Source organism: Erythranthe guttata, chromosome 5 (genome assembly GCF_056151865.1).
Source record: "Erythranthe guttata isolate IM_541 chromosome 5, IM_541, whole genome shotgun sequence".
Taxonomy (NCBI): domain Eukaryota; kingdom Viridiplantae; phylum Streptophyta; class Magnoliopsida; order Lamiales; family Phrymaceae; genus Erythranthe; species Erythranthe guttata.
The window spans coordinates 15,408,078-15,424,286 of record NC_142537.1 but is presented as its reverse complement, the minus strand read 5'-3'; the positions used below and the strand labels follow the sequence as shown (position 1 = coordinate 15,424,286).

General features: G+C 38.3%; 1 protein-coding gene across 1 annotated transcript; it reads left to right on the top strand.

Annotated features, from left to right (window-relative positions):
* Nucleotides 1-1,305: 1,305 nt before the first annotated feature.
* LOC105966360 (ethylene-responsive transcription factor ERF027) lies at nucleotides 1,306-2,432 on the top strand. Its single transcript, XM_012990919.2, has one exon. It carries the CDS (start codon nucleotides 1,374-1,376, stop codon nucleotides 2,070-2,072), a length of 699 nt encoding a protein of 232 aa, XP_012846373.2. The 5' UTR covers nucleotides 1,306-1,373; the 3' UTR covers nucleotides 2,073-2,432.
* Nucleotides 2,433-16,209: the final 13,777 nt, after the last annotated feature.

The window sequence follows — 16,209 nt, the reverse complement described above, 5'->3', positions numbered from 1 at the left end:
TTTTTAACTATGGGGACCAAATATGAATTAGTGGCAACTTACATTATTTTTAACTATGTGTGTTTTTTTTTTTACTGTAATTGATTGTTAAACTTGCTCCAACTTACATTGTTAAGTAGTATGATATAATTAAATATATTGGGAAAAATACAATTTTGGTCCCTCATTTTTACGATACAAATATTGTTGGTTGCTCTCGTTCCAAAAAGTCACTTTTGGTCCCTCGTTTATCAATTTATATTACATTTGGTCCCCTTTCGCTAATGGGCCGATAAATGTCGTTTCGGTTTTAGTAATACCGTTTCAACTTCAAACATGATTTTGACAATTTTTTTACCTGAATCGCAAAACGGATAACATGGAATTTGTAGTTATTTGAGTTAGTTTTCTAATCCAACTTGAATCAACAAGATTGAATGTCGGTTGAGAAATATATGCATTAATAGTCAATGTACGCTTCCCACAATTTTGATGATTTTGAATTATACGAAATTTTAAATGTAATTGATTCATGCATAACTTTGTCACCTGATCGACATTCAATCTAACAGGTCAAGATAAATTAGAAATCTATGTAAACGTATTACAATTTGCGTATTCTGAATTTTGCCAAAATTAGACTAGAAATGGTTAAAATTACGTTCGAAATCAAAACAATATTAGTAAATTTGATACAAACATTTAACATTTCAGATAATATTAATGTCTGTACAATGATAGACATATTATACAAGAGTGTAAGTTTTGTCGAGTCGCGTACATTGTATTTTCCGAACCAATTTTGATTTTATAGAATTTCAATTTGCCCCTCTAAGAAAATGACATTGAAACTAAAAAAAAAAAAAGAAAAAAAGAAAATATATTTACCAACCCCTCCGAGTAGACAATATGATCTAACTAACAAGTGGAAGAATTTTTAGCATTAAGTGGCTTCACACTATGCCAAAGCTTGAAGTGGATAATATTAAACAATATAAATATTAAATAAACCTAGTTTTTCAATAAGTTTGATAAAAAGAGATGTATGTATGATTGAACACAAATGTTAGAAAACAGCTAATAATTAGCTTTTCATGCATGTTTGTAATACGTGTGTTTGTGCGTGTGCGCCCCCTCTTTTCGATTGACAATTCTACCCCTACCCCTACCCCACCCACCACCCCACCCCACCCCACCCCCCTACCAATGTGAAGTTAATTAAACCACGAATTTCCCACGGCTTCACTTTGTGTAGAACACACAATTTAATCTCCTTATATACCAACAAACATCACCATTGATCTATTTATATATAGCTACCAAAACTATTTTTTTTTTTTTTTTATATTTTATATTATACATACACACATGCATGTATCTATCTATGTATCTATATGTATATGTCTGACTCTCCACATGATCAACAACCCAACAATATGATCCAGCAGCGCCACCGTCCTCCGTCGCCGTACTCTCCTAATTCCCCCACACACTCTCAATCATCGCCGCCCAAGAAAATCAAGAAAACCACCACCAGCTCCGCCGCCGCCGCCGCCACCAACGGAAAACACCCAATGTACCGTGGAATACGGAGCCGCACCGGAAAATGGGTATCGGAGATTCGCGAGCCGAGGAAGACCACGCGCATATGGCTCGGCACGTACCCCTCGCCGGAGATGGCGGCGGCCGCCTACGACGTGGCGGCGCTGGCACTGAAGGGGGGTGATGTTCTCTTGAACTTCCCGGATCACGTTACCTCGTTCCCGGTCCCGTCTTCGCCTTCACAACAGGATATCCGCCGGGCCGCCGCCGACGCGGCGGAGATGATGAGGCCCGCCGGCGGAGATACTGCGGCGGATGATCGGAAACTGCCGAGAGAGGATACTGAAGCGGCGGCGGCGGCGGAGCCGCCTGATAATATTGTAGAAACTATTATTGATGAGTTCATAGATGAGGAGGCGTTGTTTTATATGCCTAACTTGCTTTTGGATATGGCGGAGGGAATGCTGGTTAGTTTGCCCAGGATGGCTTTCCGGCCGCCGGAAGATTCGCCGGAAAATTCTGAAGGTGAAAGCCTTTGGAGCTACTTCTGATGACCGGCGGCCGAATTTCTGAATAGAGTGAGAGAAATTAAACGCAGAAAAAAAATCGAAAAATCAAATGCATTCGAAAAATCAAATGCATGCAATGCAATGCATGAATACTAATTATTGCAGAGAGGAGAAAATTCAATCAAATTTTGCTTCGAGATTATTTCTTTTTTTTTTTCTGAACTTTGTGTGTGTGTGTGTGTGTGATCTATAATATGTTTTTCTTAGATATATATATACATACATATATGTATGCACAGTGGCGAGGCCAGAAAGTTTGGTGAGGGGGGGCTTAAACACACGGGGGTTCGGGGGCAGCGCCCCCGAAAAAAATTTTGCTACGAAAGAAATTTGAGATGAAAATTCGATATGAATTTTTTTTCCTTCACTTTCAAAAGATAATACCAAAACCGCGAAAGCTAAATTGCTATGAAAATTTAAGAAACATGAATATCAAGTCGATTATCAAATTGACACAGAGAAGTTGTCAAATGCTAAAATGATCGTCGGTGGATGGCAATTTAACCGCTATTAGTGTGACTGTGAGAGAGAACAAAGTTTTTTTTTTTCAAGAAACGTAATGAACTTGAGAAATAGAAGATGAGAGCAAGTCATACATGAGGTGATGGAGGGTTTTGAGTAAGTGGTCTAAAAATAAGTGGGCTTAAATAATATAATTAAATAGACTAAAAATTAAATAGAATATATATGTATATATATATAAAATATAATTGAACAGACTAAAAGAAAAATAGGATATATATATAGGATTAATTAAATAGACTAAAAAAATAAATAGAATATACATGGGGGGCTTTGAATAAGTGGACTAAAAATAAGTGGGCTTAAATAATATAAGGGTAAATTACAAACACCCCCCTGAGGTATGGTCAAATTATAAAAATCCCCTTCTTGGGATAATTACATCTACCCCTCAACTATGATTTTTTCTTACACCTCCACCCTTATGGTGCCAAATTCAACATAATCATCTAGGTTCCGTAAAATGTGCTCTAGTTTGTACTCGTTTTGTGTAAAAATACAGTTTCCGATACACCACAAACTGATATATACAAGCTAAAAATCACATATTATGATCATCTTGGTTCAAAATGTAGAGTTCGAATGGGATAAAACGAGTACAAAAGTGATAATATTCCATATAATCTCGAAGATTCCACTAAATTTGAGGAGTTGAGGGGTTGGTTGTAACTATCCAAACAAGAGGGGTGTTTTAGTAATTTGACCATACCTCAGGGGGTGTTTGTAATTTACCCATAATATAATTGAATTGACTAAAAAATTAAATAGTATATATATATATATATATATATATATATATATATATATATATATATATATATATATATATATATATATATATATATATATATATATATATATATATATATATATATATATATATATATATATATATATATAATAGTAAAAATTTGGGAAGTGAGGGGGGGCTTGAGTCCACCCTAGCCCTTGGGTGGACTCGCCCCAGTATGCATGTATATACTGAGAATTGCAGCAGTGAGTCAAATTAAGTAGTCGGGAGACAAAGATCAATACTTGTTAGAGAAGACAACGACGTGTAAAAGTTGTCAAGAGATAGATAAAAAGAATTATTTTGATCAGACGACTATTTATTCAATTATATTTAAAAAAACATACAATATTTTATATTGAAGCCTACGAAAATTTATATAGTGACAATATTAAGAAGGTGGTGTTTGCATGCAATAGTTTAAATTATGGATAAGAACTTGAAATAATTGCTTATTTATGTTATAGAAAGATCTATATACTGTACTAAAGATCTATGAAGTTATAGGCTTGAAATAATTGTTTATTTTAGTACATTATTATCTCAAATGTCCTTAAAGATTGGATTTAGATATAAATACTCGACACAAAATGGCCAGTGAAGCTTTAAGTAAGCACAACAGTCAACAGTTGCTTATGCTTTTATAATTATAGTTTAAAACAACTTATTTTAAGTGAAAAAAAAAAAGCAAAAGTTGTATTTTTAATGCTCAGAATTATATGAGCCAAAAGTTTGGCGCATAATCTGTTTCTAAAAATTTGTGCAAACAACACCTAAGTTACAATCAAGTAATATGAATTCTTGGCACATGCAAATTTACTTCATCAAATGATAATATTGAGGAAATGATAAATAACTCTTGAGTTATACATGAGTTACAAATATATTTACGATTTATACTATGTTATACCTGGTGAAATACAATAGGTAGATATTTACCATTCATATAAACAAACATACATTGGTGGGTCTAGATCAATGGTAAAAATTCACAGTAACATTCACCAGATGAAGCATATAAATAACTTGTATTTATTTTTTTACTTTTCAGTGTCACGTTTACTTGACTTTTCTACATCTACTCGCAGATTAGTAGTAATTTTTTTAAAAACATATCTTCTGTTTATCTAATTTTGACGCTCAACCTTATTTTCATAGAAACGGTCCTTATATACAATCTCAAACAACAAGGATTTTATTAAAACTTTAAAAATAATCGGTTGGTCGGATAAGTATCGGTCATCCGACTTATCAAAGATATTAAAAACCAAATTATCAACCCAACTATAATGGATTAGCGGGTTGATTACAACAATAAAAAGTGGGTTGATGATGAATTGATTGATGGCTAATTACCATTACGTCCCTAACTACTCTTTCTTAATCATACTTGAACTACATATTTATTATATATAGCACAATGATCATATGCTTGATATTAGTGGTATATATACAATGATATTTTTCTTCTTGTCGACTGATAGTGATTGTGGACAAAGTTTAGTACCTTTTTAACCTATCATTTTCTAGTATTAATTACTACTTTTTTAATGGGACTTAATCCCACTTTGCACCCTTGAAAAATAATAATAGTATTTTGTACCCTCAAAATAAAAAAAAAAATTATTTTTTCAGATAATTTGATAACGAATAGCTGAAAGATTTTTTTTCGTAAAATATTGTTTTGTGATAAAATAATATAATTTCTAAATACAACAACAAATATTTAATTACCTTTATTAGAAAAAAATCATTTGTGGTGCATTATTCATGATATGTTGTGTTTTGTGGGTCCAAAATACTATTAATTTATTTTGAGGGTGCAAAGTGCCGAACACAGCATATTTCAAGGGTACAGACCGAGATTAAACATTTTTAATGGCTAGAGGTTCAATCAAGTTGAGGACGAGGGACAAAAAGGTGGATTCATGAAATCAGAATAAAGTTCATTTGCCGAAATATTAGAATTTTTTTGGTCAAACCGATTTCTTGCCTGCATTCCCTTTCAGTTTGACCAAACACTAAACATTTTCTTTTTCTTTTAATTCTTTTGGTGAAAATTAATGACCTATTGCATAATATGTATAGGGTCTCACTGAGTAGCAAAGCCAATATAGGGCCAAGGGGCCATGACCCCCCAACATTTTTCAAAATTTAATATACAAATATAAAAATTTTGTAAGATTTTTTTTCTTTCAATGTGTCCGGCCCCCTCGAATCTAAAATCCAGACTCCGATAATGATCTCACTCGAATATTTGAAACAAATGGTCATGATCGGTGGAAGCTAGGCCCCGTTTAGTTGTCAAGATAAGCCATGATCAACTAAATAGTTTGACTTAATTTGATGTTTGATATCCCAATAAATTGTCGGGTCGACCCGCCAAAATTATATAATCATGGCTTATCTTGCCTTATCTTGGCTTATGTTGTCTTCTAATGAGGTTTTTTTTTTTTGTTGAATGTTGCAAGCTCCAATAAAATAATTGAGTTTCATTAGATTATTTAATCTTATCTTGCCAGCCAAACGGGGCCTAAGGGTGAATGAGTGAAGTGGTTGATGATAATTGTTGTGTATTTTTCATGTTTATGGGATTTGCGGTTGGTTAGGTCTATTGTATATAAGTTCAAACTATGTTAAACGTGATTATTTGAAATATTAGTATTAAATAATACATTTCATTAACATGAGAATTAGAGGCCGACCAAATAAAATGTTGTGAGTCCGAATTCCAACGCCACCCATTTCAAATATTTCAATTGCAATGTTTCAAATGTAATTTGCATAACATAAATAGGTAAATTATAATAAATTTCTTTTTTTATAGTTAATGACACTATATATATATATATATATATATATATATATATATATATATATATATATATATATATATATATATATATATATATATATATAAATTTTTTTAATTACTGTGTTTATAGGCTTTAGCCCATTGATTTGTAGTCTATCGTCTCTGGGGCCCATTGATTTTTTTTTTTTTTTTTTTTTTTTACATTTTCAACCTAAAATTGTACATTTTCGATTATATAATGTAGTACAGTCATATTTATTAATTTATATAATAAAAGGACTATTATTTACAAAAAATCCAATCAACATTAAAAAAATAGACAATTTTGAATGTTGTTATTACAAGTAACTAGTATCCCACAATATATATTCAATAATCAGATGTGCAAAATTTTCAACTATAACAAATCATTAGCTTCACTGTGCATTATAAAAAACCTATAGATCTTATATGTACATATGACTCTATATGACTACATAGGTTGATGTGCGAGTTTGACACAATTTATTGAGATTCCTCTCCAATCCTTTTTAAACTTTTATTTTTTATTTTTTAATTTTTTTTAATTTTTTTAATTTTTTTATTTTTTTTATTTTTTTAATTCTTTTAATTTTTTAATTTTTTTTTCATTTTTAATTTTTTTTTCTCTATCAGATATATTAATCGTCTATGCGATATAAACATAGTCGATTAAGAAACTGACTATTGTAAAATCAAAAAAACAACTATTTTTACATGACAAATAGGATACATAAACTGTAATTAATTTATACAAATAGGAATCCAAAAATGAATTAAAAAAATAAAATCAAGTAACCTTAACCGACCAGCAAAACAGTCGATTAACACTTTAATCAACTACCAGAGCATAGTCGATTAACTTAATCGACTACCTAAATAACACATAGTCGATTGAGGATCCAACATGCGCGAATTTCTCTACATGCGCCGTCCTTTGCCTGATCTTCCAAAAAACCCTAGATCTGCTCCTCGTCGTCACCACGCCGCCGCCACACCACACCATAATCACTACACTTCCATATTCTGACGGTTTTAATGACAAATAAAGTAAATTACAATCCGCACCACCAGCCCAAACAAAATCACGTCCATCAAAACCACCAAAACAAAGCCACCAAAACCCAATTTTTTTTCATTTCATAATCGTCGATATATCCAATAAGAGGCAGCAAAATCATATTAAAAATCCATAACCTGCGGCGACGAGGAAGAAATCTTCGCAAAAATCATGAAACTGTGGGTAACCCTTGTCGTCAACTCATTATACATCTCAACCTTCGATCTAATCTTGTAAAGAGGGAGAGAGAAGAGAGAGAAGAAGATAAGAGTGAGAAAAAAAGCAGATCAAGAAATAAAAATGAGATAAAACGACGGAGGAGAGAATAGAGCAGATTGAATGCAAATCGAGAAAATGAAAAGAAAGAAATAACGATAAACGAGGAGATGTCAAAATTTAGTGTTATTGATACGCGTTTTCCTCACGTATAAATTACCGCAAGTATACGGTATCGCATTTTGCAGAACAGTGGTTCCGGATATCGATCCACAGGGACCTTGTAGATTCAAATGCTGAGTAGTGTAATTATATTATCGTTATATTATCTAGCCGATCGTAAATAAGTGGATTGGTGAGAAACCCTAATTTAAAAGCATGCAAGAACGTAAACATGCAAATATAAAATGTACGTAAAATAAAGTAACGACAACTCAACGCGGGGGACTTCGATTTAAAAGGGACTTCTAGGGCCAAATCCACCTAGGTATAATCAACAACGATCGACAAATCCACCATCTAAAATCACGTTCCTATTCGTTAACCCAGACGCTAATATACTCTAACCCCCGTCTCCAGTGTAGCTAGAGTCTACCCACAGGTCCGACGTCTCCGTTCAGAACCTGCTATTAAGAGAGCATTTAGGTCAAGTCCTTAAGGGCTACCCGAAGTGCATCACGTCTCCGTTTCCACACCCCGGGCTATGTTTTCCTAACTTCAAACAAGAAATCCTCTCTCGAGTTCATTCCTATTTAATATCAGTCTGAGAGCTGATCAACACAATCAGAAGCATTTAATACAGGAAAACATAAACGAAATCAAAACACGACAAATAGAAAGTAGAAATGACGATCGAAATCAATATATACAAGGCTTCATTACCCTAGAAGAAAATGTTCTTAGTTCATAACAAACATAGTATCAAAAGAATGTACAAAGGAAATGAAGAACAAAACGTAAAGAAATTGCGTAAGAAAAACCCAAGTCGGAACCCCCGTTGATGATTCCCGCGAAGAACCGTCGAAAACCGTAAAAAGTCGAAGAAGAATGAAGAGTGAGGGCTAGCTTCTATTTATAGTAAATTGCAAAGCTTCCTCAAGAAGCTTTGCAATTTAAAATATCTATCCTTGAAAAACGTGCCAGATCGCGATCCAATAAAGCCAGATCGCGATCTGGCTTCTTTAAAAAAAACGTGAACCGCCTTCCAGATCGCGATCCAATAAGTGCGGATCGCGATCTGGCCCCAAAATCCCGATGCTACTGGAATTTGACACCAGATCGCGATCCGACTTTCCTGGATCGCGATCTGGGTCAGAACTTTGCTTGCTACTGGAATTTGCCCCCAGATCGCGATCCGACTTCCCTGGATCGCGATCTGGGTCTTATTGACCACTTTCTCGGCTTGAAAAATCGGTTTCGCTTCCAAATGGCTTCGACTTGGCAACAAAAGCTAACAAAACCTAAAAAAAGGAAATAAAACAAGAAACGCAATAATATATACAAATAAAGCCGAAACTCGGACGAACGAAGACCAAAACTCGAAGATTCGATAAGCAAAAATCGTGCAAAACGAACACTTATCACACCCTCAAACTTAGATCTTTACTCGTCCCGAGTAAATCAAAACGAAACAATGCAATAAAAACAACAAACTAAACTAGGCCACTAACGTAGGGAAACACGATTGCATTTAGCGTATGCAACAAGCCGTTGAACCCCTGGGTACCACCAAAGGACGAGTTGTGTCTCGTGAGGGTTTTCAGACAACACACCCACAAAGTTGCCGGATTGGTCAAAGCATTGCAATTAATTCGAAAGATAAAACGAGCTAGATAACCTAAAATCTCAGAGTGGCCCACGGCTTTAAGGTATTCGACTTTCCTACCGACGCAATTAGTTGTTTCTACACCAACATGAAAGATAGACTCAAGAATCCGTAATTAAACAATAAACACAATCATCGAGGGTTTTGAGTAGAAATGTGGGTGAAAAGTAAGTTTTGATTCTGAAATTCCAAAACTCGAGTTGGGCATAAGTAGGTCTTTTTATTCAATATGATACGACAACAACAAGATATTGTGACTTTTCTCACGACTTTTTTTTTTTTTTTTTTTTTTTTTTTTTTTTTCTTTTTTTTTTTTTTTTTTTTTTTTTTTTTTTTTTTTTTTTTTTTTGACGATCGAAAAAAAAAAAACGTAAAGACCATTGATAGAACTTCTAGCCAACAACTCGACATCGTGAACACATAATTCAATTCTAACCTGCCCCCCAAACCTCAGGCTATGTTACCCCTCAGAAAAATGCGCTCAAGCTTAATCGGAAAGGATTCGAAAGGCTATCCACACAAGTTGCAAAAACGCAGTCGGAAGGTTCATCTATAATTAGCCGGTGATCCAAAATTTCAATTTTAAAATCAACTAGCCCATCTACTAATTCATTAATTGCTTTGCTTCAAAAGAACCCGGAAATGCAAATTACACTCGATCCTAAATGAGATGCATGTGACAAACATAACACAATTACGGAAATCGAAATACATAAACGAGACTAAATTATATGATATGCATGCAAAAGACCAAATCAAAATAAGATAAATAAAATAAAATAAAAAAACCAAAGTCTAGCAAAGATACATCGTAAACGAAATATCAATCCAACGACTCATCCCACAAACAACAAACAAAAACAAGCAAGTTCAACACACACCACCCTCAAACTTAAATTCTAGCATAGTCCCTATGCTCAAAAGCAGAATAAAAAAATAAAAGGGATAGAAAACACAACGTCCCCTAGTTGTCGTGATCGTCCTCGTGGGCTCCTCCCTCCTCTTCCGGTCGTCCCCGCTCGTACTCCTCCCAGGCCTGTGCCACCAGTGTAGTGGCCGCCGCTTGTGCTTGCTCGTCGGCGGCGGAGGTTGATGCTCCATCATATCGGGGCCGTGGTGGGAACGGCCGTGGCTCGACAATGTCATCGGTCCTGCACTGAAGCGCTGCAGCCATGGCCTTCATCATTTTCTTGAACCATCCCACATTTTCCTCCATAACATCCATCCATTGGCCGACATACTCCGGGAGCTGTGGTTCTGCTTCTTGTCTGCCTCTTCTGCCCCTTTGTTCTGGTCGAGCCGCATGAACACCTGAGGGACCAGCATCTGGCAAGTCTGAGTCGCCCTCGCCTAGGGGTCCACTCGCTGGCTGGAGCTTGTGGTAAGGGAAGATAGGCTGTGGTGACCTGGTGAGCCGGTCATCCGCGTATGTGGGGACCCCTGCACGATCACACAGTGTAGTGATAAGGGAAGGGAACATCAGACCTAGAGAGGTATCACCTAAGCATCGTCGGATCTCAGCGTGTATGATCGCGCCCACATTCACAGGTGTCCTCTTCATAATGGCGTACATCAGTGTAAGACGTGGGGCATAGGTCTTGGCCGTCGATTTTGTGGGCATGAGCCTGCTACTGACGAAGTACATCCAAACCTTCGCTTCTCTTGAAAGTTCTCCCCGACGAAACCAGTGCTCCCCTTTTTCCCACTTCGAACCCCTAGGGCAAAGAGTCTGAATCAGCTCCTCATAGGTCGTTGCCATCTTCAGTTGTTGAAACGGCTCGGTCGGGACTTCGGGTAGGTGGAAAAACTTGTTGATTGTAGCAGCGTCATAGCGCACCTCTTGGTTTCGAAGAACGACCACCGACCCCGGGTGAAAACCGGCATTGGCATAGAAGAGCCTCACTAGATTCTCGTTGTAGTCCTCCGGTCGTTTGGCCAAGTACTTCCATTGTCGACGATCAAAGTTTTCGAAGATCGAATCTCTTGGCATGCCATCGAGATCTAATTCCCTTTCTGGAACAAACGGTCGGCTGTGGCGACGTATGAATTCCCTTTTTGCCTCGACGTTTACGTACAAAAGCTCATCTCCCGGTTCGAGGACTACGCGGTCAAGGATGGTGTGTTGATTAGCCCGGGATCCCATCTCAAGTTGCACGTTTCCCGTGCGTGGGGTTTGTTGCTCTTCCGGTACCTGAGATGGTGGTGGTGCGCTCGAAGTGCCTTCTTGGCTTCCCGTGCCTCGAGAAGCTCCCTTTTTCTTCGGTGCGGCTTTTCCCTTTGCCGGTGCCTTCTCCTTGGGTTGGGCTTTTTTTGTGGTTTCGCCCGTCTTTAAGAGTTTCTTGGCCGGCGACGTCATTTCGTTCGACTTTGTGCAAGATGGAGGGTCGAAAGCCTTTGGAAGTTGGTTCGGGAATTTTGTCGAACACTTGGCGTGCCCAACTTGGTAATCCTTTTGATTTCCACCGGTTGTTTGGTACCTATTCCTCCTACATCAATCACAACACCCAAGTGAGAATCCACCACCACAATCAACAATAGGTAGCTAAACAATCAACCCAAGTCATTCAAGTCTTTATTTTATCCTTTAGTTCGAAATTAAGAACAATAGGGCAATTCCTATATCTAAACATTGGTTCACCCGCAAATTCAAGTTTTGAATCCCAACACCAAGTATAAATTCACGTACAAGCATACACAATTAACAAACAAGGGGAAAAAAACATGAAATTTTGGGGAAATTCGAAAGAATTGAAGAAAATAAAAGAAATGAGGATTAGATTGAAAATTTACCTTTTGAAGATTCACCCACAAATTCTTGGAATAAATGTGCAAATCGTGAATTTGTGATGATCAAGTGTGTGATTGATGTGCTTTTTATGAAAGAAATTGAAGAATTTTGAAGTTGGGGAGGGGTTAGGGTTTGGAATTTAGAAAAGGGGGAATAAGGAAATGAAAGGGGAGGGCTGACTTTTGAACTGGTTTTCGGCCCCAGATCGCGATCCAATATACCCGGATCGCGATCTGGGTCTCACCTTGCAGCTTCTGGAAAAAGGCCCCAGATCGCGATCCGACTACCCTGGATCGCGATCTGGTCCTTAAAATTTCAGTTTCTGGAAAAACGTCCCAGATCGCGATCCGACATACCTGGATCGCGATCCGGGCCCAAAATCCGCCGCTTCTGGAAAAACGTCCCAGATCGCGATCCGACATACCTGGATCGCGATCCGGGCCCAAAACTGGCTGCCACTGGAAAAACACCCCAGATCGCGATCCGACTTACCTGGATCGCGATCCGGGACACCTAAAATCTGCCAAAATGAAAATTTAAAAGGGGGTGAGATAGAGATGTTGAACCCTATAATATAAAAATGCACGAAAAAGCTAAAAAAAAGATAAAAACGAAAACAAGAAAAAAAAAGAAAATGACAGAATAATAGCAACAATGGGTTGCCTCCCATTTAGCGCCTGTTTTACAGTCGACGGCTCGACTTCTTTTGGATTTATTGGGAGAAAATTAGTGCGACACGCTCCACTTCCTCGGGAGCACCATTCGGGTAATAATGCTTAACTCGTTGCCCATTCACTTTGAACGACGGACCGTCTCGTCCTCGTATTTCGATAACTCCTTGTGGGGTGGCGCTCAGGACTACGAATGGTCCCGACCAACGGGACTTGAGCTTTCCCGGAAATAGTCGTAGCCGAGAATTGAATAGCAGGACTTGGTCACCTGCCCGGAACTCTCGCTTCGTAATTCTTTTGTCATGCCACTTTTTCGTCTTTTCTTTGTAAATCTTGGCATTTTCGTAAGCATCATTTCTGAACTCCTCCATTTCGTTGAGTTGAAGCAATCGACGATCGCCGGTAGCTGTTTGATCGAAATTGAGCTTTTTGACTGCCCAATAAGCTCGGTGCTCCAATTCCACTGGCAGGTGGCACGCTTTCCCATACACGAGTTTGTACGGAGACATCCCAATCGGTGTTTTGAATGCGGTTCGATAGGCCCAAAGTGCATCATCGAGCTTCAATGCCCAATCTTTTCGGTTCGTGCTCACGGTCTTTTCCAGAATCTGTTTGATTTCTCGGTTTGACAACTCAGCAAGGCCATTTGTCTGTGGATGATAAGCAAGCGCAATTTTGTGTCGGATTCCCAACTTGTTCGTGAGATTAGTGAGCAGTTTGTTGCAGAAGTGAGATCCTTCATCGCTAATGATCGCCCTGGGTGTCCCAAACCTTGAGAATATGTTCTTGTGGAAGAATTTGAGGACCGTACGAGCATCGTTGGCCGTGGTGGCAATCGCTTCGACCCATTTGGACACGTAGTCCACGGCAAGCAGAATGTATAACTTTCCGTTCGAAGAAGGGAATGGTCCCATGAAGTCTATGCCCCAAACATCGAAAAGCTCCACCTCTTGCATGTTGTTCAAAGGCATTTGGCTTTTGTTGGATAGGTTCCCTGTTCGTTGGCATCGATCACACCGTTTCACGAACTCGTAACTATCTCGGAAAAGGGTTGGCCAAAAGAAGCCTGACTGCAGAACCTTGGCGGCTGTGCGAGATTCCCCGTGATGCCCGCCACAGGGTGAAGAGTGGCAATGTGTGAGAATCTCACGTACTTCTGTTTCCGGAACACATCTTCGGATGACTCGATCGGGGCCGGTTCTGAAAAGCAATGGCTCGTCCCAAAGATAGAAACGACTGTCGTGAAGGAATTTTTTCTTTTGGTGATACGATAGATCGTCAGGAATGATTCCACTGGCCAAGAAGTTGGCCATATCAGCATACCACGGAGTGTGAGTACTAATGGCGAGCAGTTGCTCGTCTGGGAAGGATTCCTGAATATTTCCTTCGGCTGGAACTTCTTCTAAATTGAGTCTGGAAAGATGATCTGCTACCACATTCTCGCTCCCTTTTTTGTCTCTGATTTCCAAGTCGAACTCCTGGAGTAGTAGTACCCATCTGATGAGTCTGGGCTTGGCGTCCTTCTTCGCGAACAAGTATCGAATAGCTGCGTGGTCTGTGTAAATGATCACCTGAGACCCCAAAATATACGGTCTGAACTTGTCAACAGCATAAACGACTGCAAGCATTTCCTTTTCGGTCGTTGAATAGTTCTTCTGTGCCTGGTCAAGTGTACGACTCGAATAGTAGATGGCTTTGAAGATTTTGTCCCTCCTTTGTCCCAATACAGCACCTACAGCATAGTCGCTCGCATCGCACATGATCTCGAATGGTTCCTCCCAATTGGGAGTAATCATAATCGGTGATTGGGTTAGCTTCTCCTTGAGAAACGTGAAAGCCTGCAAACAAGCAGAATCAAAATCAAAGACAGCTTCCTTCTCAAGCAAATGACATAATGGTTTTACTATTTTCGAAAAATCTTTAATGAATCTACGGTAAAACCCAGCATGCCCTAAAAAACTTCTAACTCCCTTCACATCCTTCGGTGGAGGCAATTTTTCAATCGTTTCGATTTTTGCCCTATCCACCTCAAGACCCTTTTTCGAGACCTTGTGGCCTAGAACAATACCTTCACGAACCATAAAATGACATTTTTCCCAATTTAAAACAAGGTTCGTTTCTGTACATCTTTTCAAAACAAGTTCTAGATTGTGCACACAATGATCGAAAGACGATCCAAACACAGAAAAATCATCCATAAACACCTCAAGAAACTCTTCTACCATATCGTGAAATATAGACATCATACAACGTTGAAAGGTAGCAGGCGCATTACACAAACCGAAAGGCATCCTACGAAATGCAAAAGTACCGTAGGGGCAAGTAAAAGTAGTTTTCTCTTGGTCTTCCGGGGCGATTGAAATTTGATTGTACCCCGAATAACCATCAAGAAAACAGTAATACTCGAAACCTCCTAGCCTGTCTAGCATTTGATCGATAAAGGGAAGGGGGAAATGGTCTTTTCTAGTGGCTGCATTCAATAATCTGTAATCGAAACACACACGCCACCCAGTGACTGTTCTAGACGGAATAAGTTCATTTTTGTCATTCACAATAACCGTCATCCCACCCCTTTTTGGCACAACCTGCACCGGACTGACCCACGGACTGTCAGAAATTGCATAAATCATACCAGCGCCTAACAATTTCAAGACTTCTTTTTTGACTACCTCTTTCATTGACGGGTTTAACCGCCTCTGAGGTTGGACTCTTGGTTTATAGACGTCTTCCATTAGAATTTTGTGTTGAACAATAGACGGGCTAATTCCCTTAATATCCTCAATAGACCAACCTATAGCTGACCTATATTCTCTAAGGACCTCCAGCAGTGTGTTTGTTTCGGACTCGCTCAAACTAGAAGAAATAATCACCGGATAAGTCTTGTCTGCTCCAAGAAAAGCATAACAAAGATAATCCGGTAATTGCTTCAATTCCAGTACGGGAGCCGTTTTCACACTAACTGGTATCTCGGGGACGATCCCTACCTCGTCTATGCCTAAAATCTCGGCACACTCAAGAAACAACACACAATCAAGCACATCATTTTCAATAGGGGTTTCAGGGGAGGCAGAATGCAAATCAATAGAGTTAACAATGCAGTGCTCAACAGAATCACATAATTCAAACAAATCAAAAAAGGAGGAAACACAGTCCTCGATCACGTCTATTCTACTGCAATGCTCAACATGCTCAGAGTGTTTAAATGCATCTGTCAAATTAAAAACAACTTCTTCCCCATTTACCCTAAGCATTAAAGATCCTAATTCCATATCAATCATCGCCTTACCAGTGGCTAAGAATGGACGACCTAAAATGATTGGTGCTTCATCATCTTCAGGCATTTCAAGTACCACAAAATCAACAGGCAAAATGAATTTATCTACTTTAACTAGCACATCTTCTACAATCCCATCG

Bases quoted from the DNA above. Each gene is read 5' to 3' on its own strand.
- LOC105966360 (XM_012990919.2), top strand. From the start codon at position 1,374: ATGTATATGTCTGACTCTCCACATGATCAACAACCCAACAATATGATC.